Source organism: Plectropomus leopardus, chromosome 19 (assembly GCF_008729295.1).
Source record: "Plectropomus leopardus isolate mb chromosome 19, YSFRI_Pleo_2.0, whole genome shotgun sequence".
NCBI classification, from domain to species: domain Eukaryota; kingdom Metazoa; phylum Chordata; class Actinopteri; order Perciformes; family Serranidae; genus Plectropomus; species Plectropomus leopardus.
Genome location: NC_056481.1, coordinates 20,802,034 through 20,828,639, shown reverse-complemented (window position 1 = coordinate 20,828,639; position 26,606 = coordinate 20,802,034). Strand labels below are relative to the sequence as shown.

The following is a 26,606-nucleotide window of genomic DNA, read 5'->3' as shown; positions in this document are numbered from 1 at the left end:
TGTGCTGAGTAATCACAGGTACACCAGGATGGTAACATATTATTTTTTCCTGTTTTGAACTGGAAAACATGACCTGCTCTACCTGTTCTACCTGGTATCTTCTGTCTCGGTGCTCTTAAGGCAGACGCATTGTGGGCCTCATGGTGATGAAGGGGAAGCTGTAGGTGTGTGGGAGACCCTGATGAGTCGTGAGGTTGAAGGATTGCCATGAGAACGGACGCAGCCCCCCCTGCGTCGTTGGGCCATTTATTGCCTCCGCAGCCAGCTGGACAGCCATCTGGTAGTCTGTCACCTGTACCGTGAGATAGATGGTGAGGAGGGCACAAAAAATATGGAGTAACAAGAAGAGAGTGATGTCATTTAGTATGGTTCAGTTATCAAATAAGGACATCTGTGAAGATTTATGTTGCCGTTAATGGTGTTTGGTCATTTAGAACCTGCATCTAAAATGTTTGTGTTCAACCAATGGTGGTTCTATGATATTTTCAAACTACTAAACAAATGAAATTCTACTTTTTTAAGGCAGAAATGAAAAAGATTAAGCACTTTTCCTCAGTTGAGTTTTCTTTAAAATGAAGAGGCCTCTGAAGAAAGTAACAGACCAGAAAAGTTAGTTCATGTTAGCAGTGCTTTCCAGTGTAATATTCTAAACTCTGGGGTCTTTGTTTAAAAATGTGCCTTTTAAATCACTTAAACATTATACCTACTAAACATCAGCATGTTCCCATGCTGAAATTAGCATTAACCTCAGTACAGCCACACTGAGCTATTAGGCTGTAATAAAATTACTAAAACAATATCATAGCAGGATTTGCAAACATTTTAGGAACAGAAATGACCTGTGTGTGAACTCAAATTGTTAACTGTTCAGGTTTGCACATTAGATAATTGGTAATCAACGTATGTGATCACCTAACCCTTCCAAACCTGAGCAAGTTAGCTTGATTTCTTTCAAAAACATGATAAGAAGGCAATGAGCAACAAAAGAAGAAATTACCCACACATTTGCAAGAAATTAGGAAAAAGTACATTACCTGAAACGAAACAAAACAAAACAAAAATCAAGAAAGACAAATAAAGTTAAAAAAAAAAACATGAAAAAAAATACTATCCTTGAAAAAATCCTTGAATCCTTTAATAATATAATATAAAAAAAAATATAGAACTTTGGCCCACCTTTTTTTTTCTTTTTTTCCTTAGACATTTTCCCCTAGCTTTTTAAAAAGGTAGTTTTCTAAATCTGCTATTTTTTTGCAGCTTGTGGAACATTTTTTACAAAGTTGCTCATTGACCTTTTTCTCCATGTGTGAAAAAAAAATCGCACCAATTTACTCAGGGTTCAAAGGTTGTGAAGGGTGTCTGAAAGCAGCACAATAGAAGTGATGTTGTTCCAGGTTTCAAAGGGTTAAAACAATTCAGTATCATATTTCGGAAAAGTGCTCTTTTTTACAGTAAATATCTTAAATTTGATGACCTCTGACCTTAGTGTCATAGCAGCCTCCTGGACGAGGTCTCCTTGGTCTCAGGTCGTTGCGGCAGCAGATGGTTTTACAGGGATGGCCCTTTGAGTAGGGGTCTCTCCTGTAGTCTGAAACAAAACCGGGCTTTAGTCCTGCTACTTACAGTCTCAAAATAGCAACAATATCCCAAATTATTTGTGTGTTTTCTGTCACGTCTCTGAAGTCCTTTGAGCTCAGGAAAAGATATAAAATATGATGAATGAAAGAGTTTCACCTACTGTTGTATCTCATGATGTGTTTCAGGGAGCTGAGGTCAAACACCTTGGCCTGGTCCCTGCGGAGGATTTTGGCTCGGGGACAGAGGTCGTAAGAGAAGTCCTCTCCGTATCTCTTCCACATCACACCGTACCCGCTCAGGTTGTAGATTTCAGCATGAAATGGAATGTTGTAGGACGGCCAATAACCTGCCAAATGTAGCAAACTAAAGGTGACACATAATAACCCAAAACAGCCATCCCAGATCAAACTGTTTTCTTTCTTACCTCTGCGTAAAGCTTGAGTCTGATCCGAGTGCAACACCTTCCCGGGAATCTGCTCCACCACAGTCAGAGCTCCGTCCCTGATACTGTGACCCAGAGAGACCCTGCTCAGGTCCACCACCATGTACTGGCTGTTATATGTACCTAAAAAACACAGACATGTTACCTGCTTCACAGACACGGATAATCTACATGGGTTTTTTTAAAAGGTTGCATGTTTTCAATTCAGTTATTCTGCATTTCAAAACAGTTTTGAGGTCCACATTGACAAGGTTAAGCAATTCTCACCAGATTGTCTTCATTACGAATCAAATGACAACAAAAAAACTGCATGGGACTGGCATAAAGTGGGCATGTCTCTAAAGGGGAAACTCATGGGTACCCACAGAACCCATTTTCATTCAGATATCTTGAGGACAGAGGTCAAGGAACCCCTGTGAGATGGCCGTGCTGGTTTTCCATTGTCAAAATTTATCCTAACCTTGGAGTGTTACTGAGCCCCTCTGCAGACAATGATTGCCTGGCGGTGCAAAAAATATAAAGTCAGAGAATTACTTAAGTTAGTCGGATTCATCTTCTTGGGATCATAAACATCTATATAAAATTCCATGGCAGCACATCAAACAGTTGCTGAGATATTTCAGTTTTTTATCAAAGAGATCGACCAACGCTGCTGGCCTTGCTAAAATTCCCAAAGCTGGCTGCCGAAAATGACAATTAACCCTTTGGAACCTTATTATTATTCTTGTGCTGGGAAAAAAAAGGTTGACAGATTTAGAAAATAATTTAAATCATTTTTAAAAGATAGGGGAAATATATTAATAATCATTTATATAACTTTAAAATGATGTAATGATGTTTAAAATTATGTTAGAGAATTATTATAGCTCTCTTCCCATGTTTGAAAGAAATCAAGCTAATTTGCTCAAGTTTCAAAGAATTAACACAGTGATCCCCCAAATATTTAATGTCAACACATCCACTCACAGATAAAATTAGAGTTTTTGTATTACCACAATTATGTAAAGGATCAAATTACATATCTGTACATTAAGTCTCTGCAAGTTCATGCAAACTTAATTGAAATTAACTTCTGATGTCCCTATATGGAAGGAAAGAAATGTAAAAACTTACTTCAACTTTTGGAAAGTTTGCATTAATATAAAACCTAAATGATTTGGGCTTAAATCTGCAAAACCACCACAATACACTTCATATTGAATAAAAGTGCAATACTGACAATGAATTTGCATTGCTTCTCGTAAATGATTTGCACAGGAAGAATGACATGTACAGTCATGCATGTGCCTGAGGGATCTAATACTAGAGATGGTAGACTTCTGGCTCTGAAGTTACTGACTTGCACAGACAATAAATTGTTGACCTAATCCCAACTAAATAAAATAAATACAGACACAAAGGTAAAGGCTCTCACGCCTTTAGGAAGCTGCTGAGTGACGAGATGACTGTCAGTCTCAAGAACACTCTGTCCTGTTCTACTCTGGCCTCCCATAGCAACATGATGTGAAAGATCAAAGCAGCTGCCCAATTAACACAACTGTTGTGTAATGAGAAGGATGATCTGTTTGAGTCTGTGAAATCTCTGTGGAAATTTCTCCTGTGGATTTTACATAGTCAGGGGTTTTTAGTGCCAGAACAACCTAATACATCATTCATCATTTATGCCTTTCTGCAAGACTCATTTTCCTCCTGTCTGTTATTTCTCTGTCCTATCCTGTCATTCTGCTCCTAAAATACTAAAGTAAAATACACATTCATGTTCCACTGAGGATACACTTCTCAGCATAAATTAATGGTTCCCACAGGATGGATCCTACTGACTCTGGCAATCCCCCCGACTTTTCCTCTGTCACCATCATGAGGGTTGTATGTGGAATTACATGAATTTTGATACAGACGTTCATGCACTCTAAAGGATGAATTGTAATATTGTCATTAATCCCCAAGTCTTGGAACCCCTTAATCATATGATCACGGCCAATATTTCAGGTATTTTGTGTTGCTAGCGGACATAAGATAACAGGTATCAGGGCCAAGAGTTTCTTGTTTCCTAATAAGAAAAAAATAACAATATATTTTATCAGAATATATTAGATTTTATATATTTATCAGTATAATATGTTTATCATTTATCACCTGTAATTCTTTCCCTTGAGTTGTAAAAGTAAATAAAAAGAAAAAAAGAGGAGATTGCGCCACTCCTAAGATAATAAGAAAAAAACCCCCAAAAAAAAACAAAAGACCCCCAAACATGTTAATGCGAACTCCGAGCACTCCCAGCCAGCCACACATCAACGCCAATGCTCCTTCATATCTATGTGCATCTCCTTCGCCCCTTTCCAACCAAGAACCACAGGGCTTAGCATCTGAGAACCTCCAACACGAAACGACGCCGACGCCTACCGCCCACCTGAGTCATTCAGAACGTCCATCCTCTTTCCGAACAGGTAGAAAGTCTATCTCAAGACAAGTCAGGAAACCAATGGAGACAGGAACACCCCCCCACCTCCCCCCCCATAAAGCCCCCTTATTAATACCAAAAAACCCAGAACAAACAGCTTTCAATACTTAAAACCCCCCCCACTCCCACCTCTCCCAACATATATTCCTCCACCATATTTCAACCCCACATCCAACAACCCCACCCAACAATCCACCCACCCCCCCCACCAACCCATAAAAATACCCCCCCCAAACCCTACCCCCACCCCCCAATACACCCCCCCCATAACCCCCACCAACCCATTAAAAACCCCCCAAATACCCTCCCACCAAAACCTACATACCCCCCCCAACCTAAACATCCACATACACCCCATTATCCCCCACCAAATAAAAAAAACCCCCAAAATCCCCTTAAACCCCCATCCCATAAATAAACCCCCCCCCCCCCCCCCACCAAACCCCCCCTAAAAAACTATAATACCCCCCACTTAATATAACAATACCCCCCCACCCCACCCCAACCCCCCCCACCAATACCCCCCCCCCCCCCCCCCCCCCCCCCCCCCCCCCCCCCCCCCCCCCCCCCCCCCCCCCCCCCCCCGCCCACCCCCCCCCCCCCCCCCCCCCCCCCCCCCCCATAAAAACCCCCCCCCCCCCCAATCACCCCCCCCCCCCCCCCCCCCCCAAAACCCCCCAAAACCCCCCAAAAAAATCCCAAAAATCCCTCCATAACTAACATCCAACCCCCTCCCCCACCATATCAAAACAAAAATCCCCCACCCCCCTTACCACATAACATCTTAACACCCACCCCTAATAACATTCCTAAATAATCCCCTCCCCCCCCCCCCCTAACCCCCCTTATAAAACCCCCCCCCCCCCAGGTTAAATCCCTGGTGAATAACCCCACAACAACCTCCTGATGCTAACCCCCAACCCCCACCCCACTTTAATACCCCTAAACCCCCACCAAATCACACACAAAACCACTCAACCCTCATCCAACCCACCCACCACCTTCCCAAACCCCCAAACCCCACCCACCCCAAACCCCCCCCCATCGTCCATAACCCCCCGCTAAAACCTGCCCACCCCCCCCCCATAAACTGTAACCCATAAAACAACCATACTTTCCACCCCATCCTACTACCCCCACTAAAGATGTCCGCCTGTCTCCCTATCCCACCCCCCCTGTCCCCCCACTCACCCAACCCCTACAGTACCTACGCGATTTAACGCCCCCTATAGAAACATATTGACCTCCCCACGCAAAGCTGTCTAACACTCATCCCCTATCTCACCCCCCCCGTGCCACCCCACCATATTTCAAACCCCACCCCCCTTCCTGTTTTAATCCCCCCACCCCCTACAATCCTAAAAACACCCCACCCACTCCAAAATCCCCCCCCTCCACCCATCACCCACCCAAAAACCCATCTCACCCATCCCTTTCACCCCCCTTAGCCCCCCTCCCAACACCTGCCCCCCCCCCACCTCCCCTTGCCCACCAAACCACCCTCCGCAAATAACCATCCACACCTCCCACCAACTCATGACCCTCACTCCCACCAAACTGCTTTGTCAAATATCGAGATATACTCAATACATTAATACTCTGGTATGCCTCCGGACCAATTAAAGACCACACACCACCTCACACCTCACCACCCCTAAACCCACCACCCCCCCCCCCCCCCCATGGCACCTGGACCCAACCAAACCCCACACCTACCGGCCTTGAAAGCCCTATCATACCCACAATCCCGCCTCTTGCCCACAACTATCTCCAACTATCTCCTCAAACTAAAAAGACCATTACCCAACCCCACAACATACCCCCAACACCAACAAACCAACCACCCACATCCCTACGCACAATACCCCACCATGTGAGAGAAAACCTCAAAAAAAATAAAACAAAAGAACAAAAAAAACCCCACTGATCAAAACACCTCATGGTCCCCTGAATGACACCATATATTTTCAACCAACTAATCAGAATACATAAACCTGAAAAGTTAATCAAAAAAAAAAACAAAAATGATGTATGGGAAAAATATTAAATCTTAACCCAAATAGTCAAAATACATAAACACTCAGTCTTAATACCTTCAATAAATACAGAATTTTTTTTTCTTTATTAATCTATAATTTCCTGTAGTTCAGTGACATTGTGATCAAAACAACTAGCCAATTTCATTTTACACTCCATACCAAAAAACAAGTCTATTCTAATCCCAGGAAAATCCATAAAAAAAAAAAATAAATGAAATCAACCCAAATGTGACATCATAAACAAATAATGAAAACCAATCTCACAAGGTCCAAAAAAACCACAAAAATAAATCATGTGAACAAAAAAATAGTGCTCTATACATACCAACCCCTAAAATCGGAATAAATAAAATAAATAACACTAAACTATAATGTGTTAAAATAAGAAAATACCAAAAATCCTACTAAGAAAAAAAACCCAATAATAAAAACTCACATAAACCAAAGTAAAATAAAAAGTACACAGAAATAGAAATTGTCAAGTAATCTATATCAATTGAATCCAAACGACAAAACACCAAAAACAAAAGAAATCTGGCACCCTATTTCAGCATTATTGATATTTACTGCTGTCTATCCACAAGGGCTACACCAAAAATGTACATGTTTCTATGGTGGATAACTACAAATAAAATAAATCAAAAAATACTCTAATATAATAGTCAATTTACAAGAATCCCAACCACCATACATTACATTTCACATCACTACTTATTCCCATTGTCAAAAAAAACAACCATTAACCCAAAATAAAGATATATTAAATAAAATAATCACCCTGAAGAAATCACAATAAAGTGGGTAATTTTAAATTTATAATCTAAAACACAAACTTAAGACATAATCCTACTCCCCTAAAATTTAAAAAAATAAAAAACAAAAGCAATAATAATAAAGACTAAATCATATATATACTGCTAAAATCACTACATCATTAAAATCCCATCTTCAAAACTATAATCCCACAAAACTAGACTCATACAATGACATGTTCAAAATAAACCCAAGCTCTACAACCAGTCAAATCCTTTATTAATCCACATCAATCCATCTAATTATAAATCAAGTCTAAATTTAACTTTGCATATCCTACATAAACATATGATCCAAATCAGAAATTTGATAACATAACATAAGACCATAAATCAACCTTTTTTTAGCATAAATCACAGGACTTCTCCATTCACTACACTCTATATCAAAAATTCACCTACCATTATAACCATACACAGTTTACTTAATCAAAAATAATTGACATATTAAAATCTAAATAATGACGTAAAAAGAATATCTCAGTTATAGAAATCCCCCCCCTCCCCCTAATCTTAAACTAGATTCAACTCGTTCCACTCTACAATACCAAAATAAAACATAATTAGTCACATATCTAAATATTTGTACATTTAGTCAATAGTATAATCATAACCCCCTCACTAGTACCACTGGTCCAGTAATCAACTCATATTTATGTAATCTCATAATATATGTAAGCATAAAATTCCTTCTACTAAATACACTTATCCTTATCCTGACAATCTTGATTTTAATTAACATAATCCCCCCTTCTCCCTAATGCCAGTAAAACACAATTCGAATTCCCGTGTTATCAACTTGTAGTACAAAACAGTACAATGATGTATAGACACCAATCACCAGGTCTAAGAATTTAGGAATCTAGAAAATATGTCACCTAAAGGAAAAGTATGTATCTGTGTTCTTTAAAAGGTTCACACATTTTGTTCAAAATAAGACCCCATTGTAACTTTCCCACAATTATAATTCTTCTGTACACTCATGTCACCAAAATATTATGGACACCCCTTCCCAATGACTCCTCCCAAAAAAACCATGTAAATCACCCTCGCAACCCCTAATACCTTCCTAGAAAAACACAACATAATGGTCCCTTGTGTGTTTACTCTTGATTCCATAATAATATAAGACTGTCATTCACAAAAGTTTAGGTGTAAACTATAAACTGGCTGTAAAATGTAAAATAAGACAAACCATACACAAACTTTCTAATCATCAATGACTGCCAAAAAAACTTACATTAAAATGATTCAGCTACCCCCATTATCACAAAAAAAGTACATAAGTAAGCGGAAATCTACATAATCAACATCACTAAACTCGTCCTCTATGTGAACACAAACATAAAAACCAAACATGCCCCAACCAGTGCACCGCTGATACCTTTGTACATAAAGTCAAGCTTCATCTTCCTTCTGATTGAACTAGGACTCATAAATGTAATTCTGTTAATACAAATTGATATTGCAAAACCCTACATACAAATGCTGTTCACACATAAAAAGTCTTTATCAAACTATACATCTACAAATTTTACTCCCATTAATACCCTAGGTCAAAGCCTTAATGTAGATGTCCCGAGTCCTAGATGTACTATATAGACGGCAAGTTATTTTATAAAAGATGTAGTAAAATACAAATGGTCCCCCCCAGTTAAATATCTAAAACATCCTGATCGTAGAAAACAAACAAAGTGACCACAATTTTCAACGCCCCTTACCCACAACCCCAAAACTAGTTTCTACAACAAAGAATAGAAAGTCAACCCCATAACCCACCCAGAACCCACACTGGACATACCCTGAGCAAACCCAACTCTCTTAAAGCTACTTTCACACACAACGCTATTCAACCATTTAACCTCCTCCAACAATACAACCAACTCCCCCCTCCATAATATAGGTCCGGCTTTGGCGCTTTTACATTTTAATATTTAGAACATCCTTGTCAGTTAGTTTTTTTTTGAATAAACAAATTTTTTTTTTTTTTTTGTTTTTTTTTTTACAATCTTTTATGAATTTTTTGGATACAGTTAGAAGATTTAACAACTTGACTTTAATTTTTGTTGAAATATTGTACCTACAATTTTGTGAAAAACTTCAAAAACAACATGAGATACTGTGTCCCAACCATTTTTAAGTGATTAACTTGTTCATTTTGATGGCATTTGTGACCCAGTTTGCACTAGAAAGTTTTAATTAAATGTCCTCCCATCCTTATTAAAATCCAAGATAGTGTGACAATTAAGTTAAAGATAAGAGATAAACAAAAAGATAAAATCAAAAAAAACAAAAGAAATAGAAAAAAAAAAAAAAACAAAAAAAAAAAAAAAGAGTAAAAAAAAAAAAAAAAAATAGACCATGGTTTTGTGTTGTTTAAAAATATTAACCATGTTTTATAGAACAAATCATTTCCTTTTTGTTTCTTTCATAATTTCCATATGTACCTGCTACAACAAATAAGGACAACACCACAAAAATTGAACAAAAAATTTCATAAATTCCTATAACACCAATTCAAACTTTGCTTTTACTAAATGCAAACCCAACAGCAAATCATGTAAAAAACATAAATTTTATTTTTTTCATAACCACATTTCATATGCACAATGATACCATTCGCACAAAAATCATTTTAAAACTTGAGATACTCTCACAAATAGACCTTCAATCTTATGGAAGACAGCATTTTGAATTTGTTTTTATTTCTGTATTTTTTTTTTTTTTGATGACAACATATAGTTTTTTATCCCAAAAACAAACAGGACACTAAAGATTCCCATATCAATACTTTTTTTTTTTTTTTTCCCAAAGTTGCTGTTTATGTTTGTTCATTTTTTTCTATCACATTTTTTAGTATTTCATTAGACCCTGAATCTATTTTTCACTAATAAGTCTTTTGGGTTTTCATTTTATACCCAAGTTGAGATTCCATTTACCGTTCTTATACAAATCAAGAGAAGTTTAAGTTTAATAGTGTTACCAATCATAGTTTGCGCTCACATGTGACTTAAGATTTGTATTTTGATATTCGAGACCAGTGTTTTTTTTGTTTATAAAACAAAGTTGTGATGTTAAGATAATGACAGTGATATGTTCATTTTGACCCCATGCTTCTTTTTTTTTTTACATTATTGTGTATGTTATACACAGACTATAACTTGTCCAAATTGTGACCAACACCACCACATAGTTTTACCACATTGGCTAGATGATTTAAGTTGTGATTTTATTTTTGGCTCATTGATTGCTCCTGACAGTGAACTGTTTTGAATTGAGTGAACTATATTGACATGCTGTCTCCTATTATTAGCATAATTTGCACTTTGTTTTGAGTATATCCACTTTTGTTGGTTTTTAGACGTCTAGATCCTATACATTTTAAGTATTATTGTATACAGAGATCTTAGCGTCTTTTAGACTCTAATGTCAGTATTTCTTATTAGAGAGATCCTCATTGGTAAAGTAATGCACCTTCTTTGTATTGTTGTTTGATTTTAGACATACAAATTTATTCACTTTTGCTGGCATTTCTAGTGCTCGGATTTTTTCCAGATGTTTTGTGTTTTTGAATGTGTCTTGGGTTATGTGTGTCCTTTGTTTAGCTAATAGTTGGTTTTCCACACTTTATTGTCTTTTGTCTTACCCCGTGTGGTTTGTAGGGGCACTATAGGGTTGTAAATGTACTGATAGAGTTTCGCAGGCAGGGACTGCAGGCTGGCTGTTAGCGGCTTAACTAATAGTTTTTCTGGAGCAGAGTTTTTTTTACAAAGCATAATTCCGAGATTGAGTTTTTATGTGAGTTTGAGACACTAGTTGAAGTAGTTGGTTTTTTCTAAAGAGCTATGAAGGGGGGGGGCTTTTTGGGGGGCTCCTTTCTTGCTTGTGCTTCCACCCTGTAATGAGATCAATATCACCTATGGGCTCAAATATACAATACTGTTTTTGAAGTGCATCTTGTTTTTTTTCTGATAATTTTGATTTTTTTTTTTGCACACTTATTCACTCCCCACAACCAAATGATTGTATCTTAAAGATGCACACATTGTTTGTAACTGCCCCATGCCCCCTTGGTCCTGTTTACCAAGCAGCTCTTTGATTGTTTATAGCTTTCCGAGTTGTTTTGACCTTGTGAATGTATAGTTGTACTTTAAAACAGAAAAAGATTCCATTAGGATAATAGTAGTAGTATGTTGTTTTTGTTTTGTTTTTTCTTATTAGCTTGTTCCACTGACTAAGTGATGGTTTTTTCTGTTGAAAAGAAGAACTTTTGTTTTTGTCAAGTTGTTTGTGGAGTTTTGAGTGAAATTGTACACTTTTTTTATTAAGACGCTATTGCTTTGTTCAGCTTACTTCGGCAAATGCTAGTTCGATGGACCACCATGTAGCTTTAGTTTTGTTTAGATTTGGCAGGTTTTTTTTGTTGCACACTTGAACCCATGGGTAGTTGGGTGAGATGTCGTGCGATAATTGTGGGTTTTGTATTAGTTTTATTGTTATAGGTTGGTAATGGACATTTGATTTTTTTGTATATTCCCAAGGTTGCTTCCATGTTTTTTTTATTAGGTTGATTTCCAGAGTGTTTTTCCTTATTCCAGAACTGATGGGCATCTCTGGGGTTGATAAGGGTTTTTTTTTCTTTTTTGTCTTATTTTGTCAATGCTTTTTTTAGGTTGGGGGTGCTTTTTATGCCTATCTTTATGATGGTTTTTGTGCCTCCCAATGGGAAAGAATAGGGGCATTACCGTATTTGTTTTACTCTTAGGTGGATGCTTTTCCAGATAATAATATGGTTGATAGTTATCTTGTAAAGATAGATTCGGGGTTATATTCTGGAAGGTTTGTGTTTTTTTTTTTTTATTGTTCTTAAAGATTTGTCATGGAGGAAGCAATTTTAACAAGTGGGCTGCTTCTGAGCACTACATATGGTAATCTTTTTTTTTGCTTTTTTTCTTATGAGGTCTTTTTCGATTGAGTCCAAATTTGGTTTTTGGAAGTACACTTGTGTTTCGGTTTACTCGAAATGTTAAGGTACTTGACATTTGTGTGAAAAGTTGGGTGGTGGCTGTTTTTAGGCCGTTTTGTTAGGTGTTTGGTAAAGTCTCGCTAATAAGTATTAATTTATTTTATGGTGGACTTGCTGAGTTTTTACAGGGCGTGTGGGTTTGGGGGTTGTGGTGTTTTCCATTTAAGATTTTATTTTGCCTATGGGTCAATTGGTCGATGTTTTATGCATGTTTGACGATATATGGGTAAAAATGCTCCTATTTTTCGGATGGGGTTCGGTAGCCAATAAGTGGATTGTTTGAATTTTTGTTTTGTTAAGCTGGGGTGTTAGACCACCTCCCGGGCTTTATCCTCCTTTCGCGAGTTTTTATGTTTGTTGCCACCAGGGGTACAAGGGTTGTAGGGGTTTTGGGTTTTTAATTTGTTTTTTTTTTATCAAGAGGTCCCCACCACCTCTTCCATACAGGAGCAAGACACACATACTTAATATTTGTTTAGCGTTGTTTTGCAACTTTTTGAAGTCATTATGTTTCTTTTGCGGTTGTTTTGCTTCTCTTTGTAGTCCTTTTGCATGTCTTTATGGTCATTTTATGTTTATTTGTGATTGTTTCCTCCTTTATATAGCCCTGTGAGTCTCTTTGTGTCTCTTTGTTGCTGTGGTCTCTTTGTGTATGTCTCTCTCTTTTGTGGTTATGTTGTGTGCTTTTGGAGTCATTTTGAATTTCTTTGTCATCATTTCATGTTTCTCTGTGGTTGTTCTGCTCCTTTTCATCCTCGCCTGAGTCTTTTTGCAGCTATTTTGCATATCTTTGTAGTTGTTTTGTGTCTCTTTGTAGTCTTTTTAAGTCTCTTCCTGGTCAGTACATGTTAATTTGAGTGACAGGCACCTGATACTTTAAGTCCCTAGACCAGTGACCAATAGGCGTGTTCATTAATCTGTCCATTGTATTTTAAACCTATTGAGTCAGGTGAAAAAGTGCCTTGACCACTGTGGGATACAATATCCCTCCATGGAAACAAAAAATGAATGATGTCCGCTCATTCTTTGCCAGGTTTACAGACTATATCGTTATGGCTGAAGGGAGGAACCTCTGGTATCTTACAGGTCTTCCTGGCTTCTAATCTTAGCATAAGCCTAGACACAAACACACGGTGAGACCTTAAAAATACCTTAAAAATCTTTTCAGGGGATTCAAAACCTTCTCATCCTTTATGAGTTGAGGGTACATGTTAGAGTAATGATTGAACATCTGTCTGCGGAGAAAAAAATAAAAACAGTGGGATTTAAACTATTACACACCATGCAAACAGTTTCAAATTAGCTGTCATTTCTCTATGCTCTTACAGGGGGCCTGTGATACACAAAGCTTTCCCCCCTTATGGGCGGCCCTGCAGTAAGCCATGTTTTTTTTTTTTTTTAAAAAAAAGTAAGTTGCAATAAATTTAAATTTTATTTTCCTTTAGATGACTGACATAAAATGACTATATAAAAAAACAAATTGTTCACACATATTCAGCATCTGATACACCAACAGACACACTTTGACATTATGTTTACTGGCCCTGATAAAGGCGTCAAATGTGCTCGTGTTGACCTGCACACTCACCCAGCAGTGAGGTAACCCTCCAGGTACCCAGCCAGGAAGAAGGTGGTCTCATCCTCCTGTGTGATTCCTCCATGACCTGCGGAGATCTCCAGGACGCCCCATCCATCAGAGAGGAGCAGGGTGTCGTTGAAGTAACCGTAGGCTCCCCCCTCTGTCTCCATCACCCCTTCCCTCAGGATCACACTCTTCTGGGCAGCATCCCAATACACGGTGGCCTCTTGGAGCTCTACCATTGTGAGGGGATGGACAGGGTCACAGGGTTGAGGTTGGATAACACACGTTATGTAAGATAATGTCACAATAGAATGAACTATAAAGTAAGCACATTTTATTGATAAAAAAGTACATACTCTTATTTGATGCGAGAATTTTATTTACAAAAAAAACTGAATCATATTTCTTGTATGAGTAAGTTAAATATACAAGGATGTAGGAAACATTAAAACTACATAAAAAACCATTCAAACAGATTATATAATTGCTTTAATAATGCTGTATTTTAACGCTGTTCATTATGTGTATAAAGTGAAATAAAGAATTTAGATGGTAATATAAATAAAATAGAGTAGAGCATCATAGAGCAAAGACATGTACATAATTAACTTGTTTATTATTTTAGCAAAATGTTACATACATAAAATGATTTGGCTTAAAGGACTACACACCTTTTATATTTTAAAGATACCTATTTTAGAACATATTTGACTACTGTAAAAAAGTAAACTTAATTACATTTTTTTTAAATTGTGCAATATTGGAATTCTTTTGACATTTTTTTTAAAATTGTGCAATATATTTTGTACTACTTTTATAATGAAATGTACATACTCTATGTGTTGGATGCGTTTAATTGAGGTTGAGGGAAAAACAACAATATTACATACCATCTAACGCATAAATGCTACCATAACCTGTACCTGTTTGTCATACGCAATTTATTTTTTTTATTAAAATCTCTTTTTCAGCAGCAACTGAATTATACTGGATACAAAATTATTTTCAGATACTCACGGTAAGTTAGCACTGATGCGGCTAAAGTGCTCAGCAGTACGCACAGCTTGATCCTCTGCTCATCCATGCCAGCTGATGTTTTCCTGAGAATCTCCGCCCTTCGTTATTTTAATAAGAATTTGTTCTTATTAAGGATCTGTCCATTGAGAGGTACGACGATACAGCCAGAGGAAGCGCCGTTTTTCGGTTGTTTTTAATCGTAGATACATGAAACATTTTTCGTCACCATGATAATACCGACATCAACTTCTTTCTTCTTGAACAAAAGCAATCACCCCAGATGGGACTCGAACCCACAATCCCTGGCTTAGGAGGCCAGTGCCTTATCCATTAGGCCACTGGGGCGGTGTGGAAACGATGAGTCGTAAAAGTTGATTATATCCAAAATGTGGTGCCCGTTGTGCTGTATCTTTTTACTGTGGTAAAAAAACTTTGACAATTTGACAAGCTGAGATCAAACAGCATTTTATATATATATATATATTTTTAAATAGTATCACGAAATATGAATAAAAATAGATATTTAAGAGCTTGGAAAGGCCGCGTGACCCGATCACCATGGTGATGTGCCTAGGTTTCATGGATGATTCCACTATCCTTCCTAAATAGGGGTGTTTACGTTAGCCTAATGTGACTTTGACTATCAAAGCATGCATAAAAGTCACTATGTAGAACAATTACGCTTAGAGTTACCTTTAAATGTTGTAAAGTTACTGATTTTGATAAATCCCTGCCAAATGATATATATTATAGCTCCTAATATTTTACAGTTGTCCATTTCAGACCATTGGTACTTTCACACTTGCGCAGTAGCAAGTATGGTTTTGAGCGAAAAGAATTTCACTCGCCGCGTTAAGAGTTTAAATAAATAGTCTGTATGGAGGTAAATATGTTAGATATATACTTTCTGTGACAAAACGACTACTAACCCACCTGTGACGCACGTGACTGTTTCATTTTAATGTCAGGTATGGGTAGTACTCACAACTAGCGACTGTTAGCCACCTAGCATTAGCCCGAGTAGTGTTCCGGTAGCAACGACAAACAAACACAGCTAAGTGACTGACGTGATGCTGTTATCTATAAAACAATAATGCTAACATCATGTACCGTCTTTTATGCAGGATCTTAAGAGATCACTGAAGATGCCTCTCTTTGGAAATACATTCAGTCCGAAGAAGACTCCTCCTCGCAAGTCTGCATCTCTGTCCAGCCTTCACACGGTGAGTTCAGAGAACTTAGGCTCTTTAGTAACTGTGCTAAACACGCTGTTTTAAGTAAATACACTGATGGATAAGTTTAGTAAATGCCAGTTATTTTTAATTAATCTCATCTTAAATCTACAGTGATCACCCAGGAGGACATATAGCCCCACCTATAGAACAAGCAAAAGTAAATATGTTAAATACGAGTTTTGAGTGTGGATTGTGCAAAAGGGGCTACAACTTGTCATAGTCGGTGTTGGACAAAGTATTTAGATCTTTTACTTGTGTAAAAATAGCTGTACAACATTGTAAAAACATTATGTTACAAGTAAAAGTCCTCCTGCATCCTAAATCTTGCTCATGTAACAGTACAAAAGTACAAGCAAATAAAATATACTTTAATTACAAAACGTGAAATTACTCATTATGTAGATTTCTTTTCTTTTTATTTATAAATGAAATCAGATAATAGTTTCAAACATATGCAACCCATAGAGCAATTTCAAAAAGCCAGCAGGCACACTAGCAAAACAAACTAACTAAAACAAAAGATAAACAGCAACAACAACAAAATATCCTAAAAAGAAGTACTAACCAATGGATAACATTAGTATTTAACATGAGAAAATGCATAGTAGGTCTTAAAAGTCATATCTTACTGTTACAAGTGGATAGATGTGCATTAGTCTAATGTGTTGTTAAAAGTAACTCATCATGTAGAATGTCCTATTTCAGAATCATAAATATAATATAAATGAATTATAATAATTGACACATTCATGCGTTCATAATTGTAACATTGCAGCTAATAGAGGTGGAGCTCATTTAAAAATTCTCTACGAACTGCTGGGTGATTAAACCTAGAAGAATATATTCTGACCTATTTGGAAATTTAGATTATTCATATAACATATAAATGAGTAACCAGTAACTAAAACTAAAAAAAATAAATGTAGTGGCGCAGAAACAGAGAGGCATAAAATTGAAATACTCAAATAAACTATAAGTGCCTTAAAATTGTACAGAAGTACAGTACTTGAGTAGGTATAATGAGTAGCATTCCACCACTGAATTGTATTAGTTGTTGATGATCGGGTGTGCATGTAGACTGATCTATCTTTGTTTGTTTGTTTGATTTAACCTCCTCATCTCCTTTAGTTGGATCGTTCAACAAGAGAAATAGAGCTGGGCCTCGAATATGGACCTCCTGTAATGAACCTTGGAGGTCAGAGTTGGAAATTTGAAGATGGACAGTGGATATCAGGTAAGGACTTTAATAATGCTCAATACAGACCTCTGAAATTGCTGCTTCCACAGATAACCTCACCAGCCGCTATAATTCCATAATTTTCTATAATTATATTTCAAGAATGCAGTAGAGATTTAAATGTACAATAATTACTTACAACACTGTCTTTACTCTATAATAATTGGTGCAATTATTCAATTGTCCAATATTCTTTCACTATTGTAATTTAGTCTCACTCTTGAATGTACATTTAAGATATGATGCACTTATTGTACATATTCGTATCCTAATTTCTATTTATATATATATTGTCAGAATCAGAAAATGATTTATTGCCAAGTAGGTTTTTATTTAAAAGAAAATTGTTTTGTTTTTCATTGCTTTCATTGAATACACAATAAGAGGAATAAAAAAGGCAAGTACTGCAAAACTCAAGAACATAAATAGGCTGCAGAAAAGAAAAAACTACAATGAAAAAGACAATAAACCTGTTTCAGAATAAGCTGTAAAGCTTTGTCCCGAATGTGCAAATATGTGCAATATCCAAGATAATGGTTGAGTAGTATATCATAGCATAATGAACAGATTTTAATATTTATAAAATCTAGCATATTAGTTTTATACATTGTAATGTAGTATGGTATGTATTCATATTTCTCTATATTTTTTATTTTTTATATACTTTAGATACTTAACCAATGCATATATTATATTTTTTAAATATTTTACATGCTAGTGTTAAAACATTGTAGCATAATGCACATATTTTTCTATTTCTGAATGGCTAAAATAACATTGTTTTTTGGTTTTTTTTTCTGTTTTTGTTGAACCAGAATCGGGTGGGAATGCATCTGGTAGGGAGGTGCAGCGGCTTAAGAAAAGAAATGTACAGCTGGAGGAAGAGAACAACCTCCTGAAACTAAAGATTGAAGTTCTCTTGGACATGGTAAGAACTGAGCAGCTTTAAATATGTCTATATCACCCCGTCATCCTCAATAACATTGAAGATACAACATGTAATTATTTTAACAGAATGATTATTATTTTCAAGAACTTTTTTTCAAGTCATCTCCTCGCCCTGTTTTTTGTTCGGTTTTTTGCTTGCTTTTTTTTTGTTTTTACTTTTTCTTTGAAGTTTTTTTCCTCATTTTTTGTTAGGGTTTTTTTTTCAACTTTTTTTTTTTTTGCTAGTTTTTGGGTCATTTCTTGTGAAGCTCATTGCTCTTTTCCCATGTTTTTGAAAGAAATCAAGGGTTAATAGAAAATTATCATAACCTAAATTTCCAGTTCAATGGTTGATGTAATTTATTGTCATATCAAACTTGTTAAATAAATAACTGATATTTGATATTTCCCTTCTAGTTGACAGAGACGACCGTAGAGTACCACCTGATAGAGAAAGAAGTGGAAGATATAAAGACTCAACATCAAAGGAATAAATGACAAATTTGATGCCTTCATCTTCGGAAATGTTCTTCACTCTCAGAGAGTTTAAAGTTTGTTGATGTAAAAAGAAGTGTTCATTTGTATGTGTGTAATGAGGACTCTTAAGCTGTAGGTCTCGGCTGTGCTTGTATTTAATTGGAAAAGCAGCTAGTCCTTAATCGCATTTAGTAGTTACTTTTATTTGTCCTGTTCTGCATTTGTAACTGTAAATCTGCAACAACTATGAATGTGTTTGTTTAATATCACAGTTTCTACATCTTTAACATTAATATTTCAAGTATTGACATTTTCATTTTTAGATTTTTTTGTATTTACTGTCTTTTCTACTCAGATTAAAAGTAAAATCCACCACAGGGAGTAAGCAGCTTTTTTAAAATTCAGTTTTTACATTATTTGTTTGACCACTTCTTGGATTTACACTTTGAGTCAAAATCAGAAACACATTCACCAGAAGACTCCACTAAATGTGTAAACAATGATATTGCTCCTGCATGAAAAATGTGTTTATTTTTTACCTTGGGAACATTAATTTGTTTTTTTTAAAAAAACTTAGCTTAAGGTCTGCATACTGGCTTTTTTCAGAGCTTTTTTTTTTGTTAATTTCCAGTAATAGCTATCACAACATTATTATCAACTCATGATAATTTAATATAAGTAATAACTATTGATTTTATACCAAGCATTATCTTCTTTTATTTCACTAATATTTCCATAACACCATAATATTGTGACGTAAAATGACAACATTTCTGTCCTAGAATTTAATTCTTTGACTCATGCTATTCCCTATGGATTAATTCAGTTTATGGAAAGTCACCTATGTCATGGTGAGACTGAAATAACACGGCCTTGATGCTGGATGGAATTAAACTAATAGATATAAAGTGTAACAGTAAACATACTTCCTGATCTTTTCAATCGAATAATTAAACTGTACTTACAAAATATCTGATTATATCTTGAATCCTGAATCCTGTCTGAATCCTATGACTAAAAATACATGTATATATATTTGTTTGTACGAATTTATCTTTTTAAATATATTTTATCTTATTTTTTCGTGTTTTTTTTCTTACGTGAAACTGCGTATAATGCTAATAATATATCTTAATATAAACTGTATAAAAAAATCCTGTCAATGAAAGGTACGGCCTTAAATAAGTCAGTTTTACTCTCTGTAGCTGATTGGTTGATATACATGTCAATCAAACTCTGAGCGCAACGATTGGTTTAGTGGTCCTCACTGCGCAGGCGCACACTGTCGTGAGTCAATGCAGCTCTTAACAATTGTGCTGGCGTAGCGGGAGAGACGAAGTAGTTTCCGTCTTTTTCTTTAAACTGCACTTTAAACCGCCTGCTTTGCTCCCACAACTATCAGATTATTCAGCGTTGTAGTAGCGGACTCTATCTGTGTACACTTCACTTTTAATAATGCCTCGGGGCGGTAAGTTTTATCAATAAAGTAACATGCTAATTTTAGCAAGCTAATTCTCGCTAGCTAGCTTAAAGTAGTATGAATTCCCATGAACTCTCACATGCTTAGCTTTTAGCATGCTAACCGGTTAGCATGTTGTAATTGCGGGTATAAGCGTTTTAGGACACACACAGCATGTCGAAGTAGTTATTAAATAGTGTCTTCGCCTTAATACTTGTAGGTTATGTCGGGCTTTTAGTAGTTTTAGTGGTTTGATATTAGTCTTTTTTGTGTTTATCCGCGAACGTTATCACCATGTGCACTGTAGACCGCTTCGGCTCACGTAAACATATTTTTATCATTTATTTTAATTCCTGAAAGATAGCGGCTGTTGTTATCATCAGATACATCAACACATGGTTCGTTAGTGTGTTCACTGGCTGTGTAGCTGGCTGTTTTTGGCGTCATGTCCCTATTTAGCACTCAGTAGCCATGACATTTGCCGGTGAAGGTAGCTGGCCCACAGTGAACGTCATGTGTGACTCATCTCCCTCCCTACACACACACACTGCACTTTACACACTTTGCACCAGCACATATTTTAAATGTAGATCTCTAATTACAGGTCTGTAGTGTTGTGTTATCATCCGTAGAGGTAGTTAGAGACACATAAAGGGAATGTACGTTAAAAAACACCTGTGCCACATAATGCAATTCATAATACCGTTAACTCTTAGTGGTGAAATAAACATAGTGTCTAGGTTAAGTCGCTCAGTATAAACAAAAAGATTCACAAAATTTCAAAAACAGCTGCATGCAGTTGATTTACCACTAACAACTCTTACTACTGTGTTTCAGGGAAAAGGGGCCACAAGGGCAGAGGGAAGCAATTCAGCAACCCAGATGAGATCGACAGACAGATGAAAGCACAGAAAGAGTTGGTGAGTGACAGACCTTCATAGCAGATGTGGATATTTACCTTCAATCTAGGTCTGATGTGATTGAACGTGTCTGTTTACAGGAAGAAAATCCTGGTGCAGAGAAGGTGAGCTCTGCAGAGTCTGATGAAGACAGCAGCAGCGAGGACGAATCTGAGGTGAGTGGTGTAATGTCACCTGACACCCAGGATGCACTGAGTGTGCGGCCAGCACATGAAGACTACCTCGCTGAACTGCTGCGGCTTGCACACTTGCTTTGTTCCCACTGATAGCGTTGTTGCTACGGCCATGCTGTAGAGCTGCTTGATGCTGTAACTACTGTGTTTCCACAACTAAAAGCAAATACTCCACTTATGTATGGAGCTGTGCAAGCCACTGCACTGTCAACAATACAGTCCTCTGAAAATTTCACAATAAAAAGCCTCATGCTAACAATTGAAGGGATTCTGTTGACAGAAACCTTTTGAACGTTTGAAAAAGAAACAAGAACGAAGGGCTGCTTAATTATGGCAAAAATCATCCTCGTGATTATTTCGATGGACATTGAGATCATGACTATTTAACACAAGACTGACTTGGAAACATCATGCATATTTAAAAAAAAAAATGCATTTTTAACAGTATTCTGTAAAACAGTTTGAGGCAAATTGAGATTTGTCATACTGGGCTTTATAAATAAAATTGGATTGAAATGAACAGTGGGTTTTGTGGATTTGCAAACAAATTTCTATTGAAAAATTACAATATGTTCCATGAAGTACAATATACTGTATTTGAATATGTTTCTTGCCTTTCCCATGATGGGGAATTTGTAGCTAGTCACTTCTTATGAATAAAGACAATAAAAGGATCTGAAAAGGCACTAAATGTTGGGAGAAATTTGGCAAGTTGGTAAGTTTTGGCAGTTGGCAATACTCAGCGCCACTGCAATAAAGGAAAGAGCTGTGCTGGATTTATAACACAAGGCAAAACGAGAGCACAATTGCAAGAACAGAGTTTGACACAATAATGTGAAATTGATTATCTTGTTTTTTAATAATTGTTGAAAGCCTAAATTGTAAATTCAAAAATTAAAAACATTTTTTGCTGTCTGTTTACACTGACAATCGTGCATGTTAAATGGGAAAAAAACGGCGAGACTCTGAATCTCGAGATGTGCTGCAGCTGAGGAGAGGCCACAGAAATAAACCCAATACAACACGTTCTGTGACGCACACGCTTTTTCACTCATGCAGTGTGTCCCTGGCAGTAGCTGTTAAACTACTTGGTCTACAATTTTGTGAAGGGAAGAATGGCTGATCCATCCATTTTCTTCTGCTTATCCGGAGTCGGGTCGCGGCCAAACCTAATGTATAGTTTTGAAATTTGGCCTTGCTAAAATGCCTTTAGCTTAAAATCTGTTGCCCCTGCTGTAGATGTCTGTATGTAATAGTGTTTACTTTTGGCATCATACATCTGGAAAAGTGTGTTTGAAGGACTAAACTAATCAAAACAATGGTACAGTGTAGTTTACCACCTCTGTTTTGACGGCTTCTTGTCTCGCTGATACAAAGGTGTTTCTTTTTGCTCACAGTCCAGGAAGAGGAGTGGAGTCGAGGGGCTCATTGAGATCGAGAATCCCAATCGCGTGTCTCAGAAGAGCAAGAAAGTGGCTGAAGTAGATGTCAATGCTCCCAGAGAGCTGTCTCGCAGGGAGAGGTGAGTGTCACACAGTCAAGCAGGAAAGCTGTGTTTGTATGTGTTATTGTATTTTGCTTTTAGCTCCTGCTTGGCAGCTGGCTTTTCATTTTGAGTGATTTATCTTCTGCCCTCTGTTTCTCTCTGCCAGAGAGGAGATTGAGAAGCAGAAGTCAAAGGAACGCTACATGAAGCTACATCTTGAGGGAAAGACCGAGCAGGCCAGGGCCGACCTGGCGAGGCTGGCCATAATCAGGAAACAGAGGGAGGACGCTGCCAAGAAGAGAGACGAACTCAGGAAAGGTGAGGGGACACAAGTGATGCACTAAATAGTTCTGTGAAGTTAATTGTGTACTAGAGGTAGAGATTGTGAAAGGCAAAAATGCCAAGTGCTCGGCGATGCAAAAGCAGCGAGCAAAACAGTTACAAAAAATAAGGATGTCCCAGTCTGATGAAGGCATTTTTAATTGCTCAGGATCTGGTTATATTGAGCAATATTGACCGCTTTGTTATGCATCTGTTGTCTCACTGCACGTTATATATGATAGCAAAACGCACTGTTTACTTGTGTTACTTACCAAAGTTATAATGACGTTATTATGTCTATACTGTAAATGTACGGGTTACCTGCTGTGTCCGGACAGGTACGGTCAGAAAATGCAAATGTGTTTAAGTTGAGAGAAATGGCTGCTAACTCGAAACAAGGGATGCACAATAATATCAGCACTTCATCGGTATGAGAAGATATTGGCCTTTTTTTTTTTTTTTTTTAAGAAACATGAACATGTACAAAACACCAACCCTAAGTACAAGTATTTTTCTTATTTTGCACAATGAAGGAATATTCATATTGCATCTGCTGGTGGGCCATCATGATAAAAGTAAGCTTACGAGTATGCTACATGATTCTAATACAGAAGAGTCTTGATGATCAATAAAATTAGGGGGTGATATCAGTAACAGTATCGGTTATTAGCCAAATGAGTTGTTATTCATCGGCATGTCGGATAATGGCAAAAAAATCCAATATCGTGCATCCTTACTTCCAAAAAATATCTTGGGATCACGCAGGGTTATTGGGTTGGTGGAGCACATCGGCCTCCCAAAATAATTCCCAGCAGCAGACTTGAGGATTCACAGAGCCGTTTTTGACATTGTTTAGAGCCTTATACAATTCTCCATGTTGCTTGTATTATCTCAGAAAAAGAAGCTGAAGAAGCCAAAGCAAAGCGCTAATCCTCCATCTAAAAACCTTCAACGCGCACTTATCTCAGAGGGATGGAGAGAGACGGAGATCTGGAGGACGGGGAGGGGGACCAATACGAGTGGCATCAAATCAAGGGCGCTCCCGAACTCCTGTCCCTCATTTCAAATCAGAGCGGCGTGGGTCTTCCATCACAGCGTGGTCAGGACGGGGAAAACGGGTGGATCACTGCGAGATGAAGAGGAATGCAACATTTGGGATGCCTCTAGTTTTCTTCCTCAAGAGGAGACAACCACAGGTTTTCCAAGTGCTTCACTGCCTCTTTACTCTCCCTTCACCCAGCAGGGTTTTAATTCTGAAGCTGCTGACGTTATTTCCATTCCTTTTGATTCATACATTTTTACAAGGTTACCTAATACAAGTTTACTCGATGACTGGTATTACAGTGAGCGTGCATGGGGATATTTTTGGTGCTTTACATTTCCTTCCATCTTGCCTGTTTTGTAAGAAGGCTGGACAGATGGAGAACACTATTCAGAGGATAAACTGATATATAGGAATTATACAATGTAGTTTAGTATTTGTGGCTATGTTGCACAAGACATTGGTATAGTTTTCTAAAGATTTTTTCTTTTCAACCATTTAAAGTAGCTCCTTTTTCTCCCGATTTATGATCCTCCCCCTTTTTTTTCAATTAGAAATCTTACAGTTGGATAAATTGGCTGTCCTCCGACCACAGCGCGTCTACAAAGTAGAAAACTTTCTTTTGCCTCTTTTTTTCTAATTCTTTTTCCCCAAATTTGCTCACTTTAATCATCTTATTTCTGTCAGTTCAAAAGTGTTTCAGAATGTGTTTTGTAATGCTTTGCTCAAAGCACCTGGAATATTACTTGAATTGCCTACAATAAGCATTTTTAAGTTGTTGGAGGGCATCGTCTCCTCAGTAACTGTGGCCTTGTCCCTGTTTCTGATGGGGGTCCTCTGTGGTTCTGAAGGACGGATTGTGTCTTTTGTTGCCTTTACACAGTTTACACAAGACCAGTTCACTGTCTTTCTCCAGTAATTAAGTGCTACAAAGAACCAACACTGAGTTAGTTTATTCGGCACATATAGAATCAGTAATAACAGTCACCACTGAACACAGTGTAAACTAAAATAAAAACATTCACAAAGAGAGGGTTTACTGCAGAGCATTTGTACGTGATAAACTGGTTACTCAGTGTGTGAAAAAACAATATTCCCTATAACATGGAAACAGCTCAAAGAACGAACTATTGAGACCACAAAGTGTAAGAAATGTAGCCACAGTGTAAAAAAAATGAATTCCTCAAGTTTTCCATCATGTATCTGAAGTCATTTTTAAGAATAAATTCATTAATAGATAAAATACTATGTTGTGTTTTATATTCAGATTGTAAATGTTTTTTATTTAAATTTGCAGTGTTTTGTGATCCATCCTGTTAAGTGTCTTTTAACTGGTTATGAAACTGAGTATGTTTACATGCACAAAATCGGCTGGTTTGTGGCCCTTATCCCATAAAAGATGATATTCCTCATCAGCTGTTTACGTGACTAATGAAAATGGATTTTTGTCTCACTGTTTGAAGGCTGTAGAGTAGAGATACATGTCCAAAAGACACAAATTTCTGGTCAGAAGGAGAAACACACCTACAATATAAAATTCTTGGATAATAACAGGTTTTTAGATATGAGCAAATATCACACCACCAAACTTTTCAAGAACATGGTAGAAGGAATGAAAGAGAAGCAAAATGACAAATACTTCTTCTTTATTATTTTTCCATATTTTGATGTGAACGACACGTTACAGCACGTTAATCAGAGTAAGCATGGCTCTTGTCTATCAAAATAAGGGCAAAACTACATTTTGTGCATGTAAATGTAGCTGGTGATGCCACTCAAGGCATCACTCTTGTTGCTCAGTGCATTTTGCCGCTGTCACCACTAGACTGCAGCATCTGACAGTCACCAGGGTCACAACCTCGGCCTGGACGCTGTTTTGCCACAATCCAAATAATACGTGATAAAGCACCTCATACATCTGCAGAGCTGGGATTATTATTAGGCTGACTGTCAGGTAAATTCCTCCCATCACATCATGATGACTGTTGAAAAATGTTATACACACAAACTAATTTTTGCAAAAATGCACCAGCATACTTACAGAGAATCAGTGTTAAATATGAAACATGTAAGTATAACATGAAATAATCATGAACTTACACAAAATTAGTAATCACCAATTACATTACGAGATGTGTTTAAGGATTGCAGTGGCCAAAACAAAAAAAAACAATTTCTTTTAAAAATACACCTGTAGATTACTGGTAGTGGGGTTTTCTTTATTTTATTTTTGTACCAGGTTTACAAAATATTGACTCCTGCTTTTTTCATGTTTTGTTAACAGTTCCAAAACTAAGAAAAAAATGGCTTGTACACATTCAGAATTGGAAGTATAGCCTACGTTATTGTTATTAGAATCTCAACTTCAAAAA

At 37.1% G+C, this 26,606-nt stretch overlaps 3 protein-coding genes and 1 non-coding gene across 5 annotated transcripts; 2 read left to right on the top strand and 2 right to left on the bottom strand.

Moving 5' to 3' along the window:
* Nucleotides 1-115: 115 nt before the first annotated feature.
* On the bottom strand, nucleotides 116-15,038 carry LOC121959100 (phospholipase B-like 1). Its single transcript, XM_042508282.1, has 8 exons — nucleotides 14,958-15,038; nucleotides 13,947-14,172; nucleotides 13,510-13,593; nucleotides 3,556-3,617; nucleotides 2,003-2,143; nucleotides 1,739-1,924; nucleotides 1,482-1,588; nucleotides 116-292 (listed from the first exon to the last, which is right to left on the bottom strand). Exons 1-8 carry the CDS (start codon nucleotides 15,022-15,024, stop codon nucleotides 116-118), a joined length of 1,050 nt encoding a protein of 349 aa, XP_042364216.1. The 5' UTR covers nucleotides 15,025-15,038.
* A 191-nt stretch (nucleotides 15,039-15,229) lies between these two features.
* Nucleotides 15,230-15,302, bottom strand: trnar-ccu. Its single transcript has one exon. It is a non-coding gene; the product is annotated as a tRNA-Arg (tRNA).
* Nucleotides 15,303-15,766: 464 nt separating this feature from the next.
* cby1 (chibby homolog 1 (Drosophila)) lies at nucleotides 15,767-19,106 on the top strand. 2 transcript variants are annotated; one of them, XM_042508367.1, is made up of 5 exons: nucleotides 15,767-15,840; nucleotides 16,082-16,180; nucleotides 17,321-17,426; nucleotides 18,245-18,357; nucleotides 18,774-19,106. In XM_042508367.1, exons 1-5 carry the CDS (start codon nucleotides 15,835-15,837, stop codon nucleotides 18,852-18,854), a joined length of 405 nt encoding a protein of 134 aa, XP_042364301.1. In that variant the 5' UTR covers nucleotides 15,767-15,834; the 3' UTR covers nucleotides 18,855-19,106. The 2 variants fall into 2 exon arrangements, with proteins under 2 accessions (XP_042364301.1, XP_042364302.1); XM_042508368.1 differs by having other exon boundaries at nucleotides 15,776-15,925.
* Nucleotides 19,107-20,130: 1,024 nt separating this feature from the next.
* On the top strand, nucleotides 20,131-25,477 carry pdap1a (pdgfa associated protein 1a). The gene is made up of 6 exons (XM_042507783.1): nucleotides 20,131-20,301; nucleotides 21,130-21,212; nucleotides 21,293-21,367; nucleotides 22,783-22,907; nucleotides 23,038-23,189; nucleotides 24,088-25,477. Exons 1-6 carry the CDS (start codon nucleotides 20,289-20,291, stop codon nucleotides 24,120-24,122), a joined length of 483 nt encoding a protein of 160 aa, XP_042363717.1. The 5' UTR covers nucleotides 20,131-20,288; the 3' UTR covers nucleotides 24,123-25,477.
* Nucleotides 25,478-26,606: the final 1,129 nt, after the last annotated feature.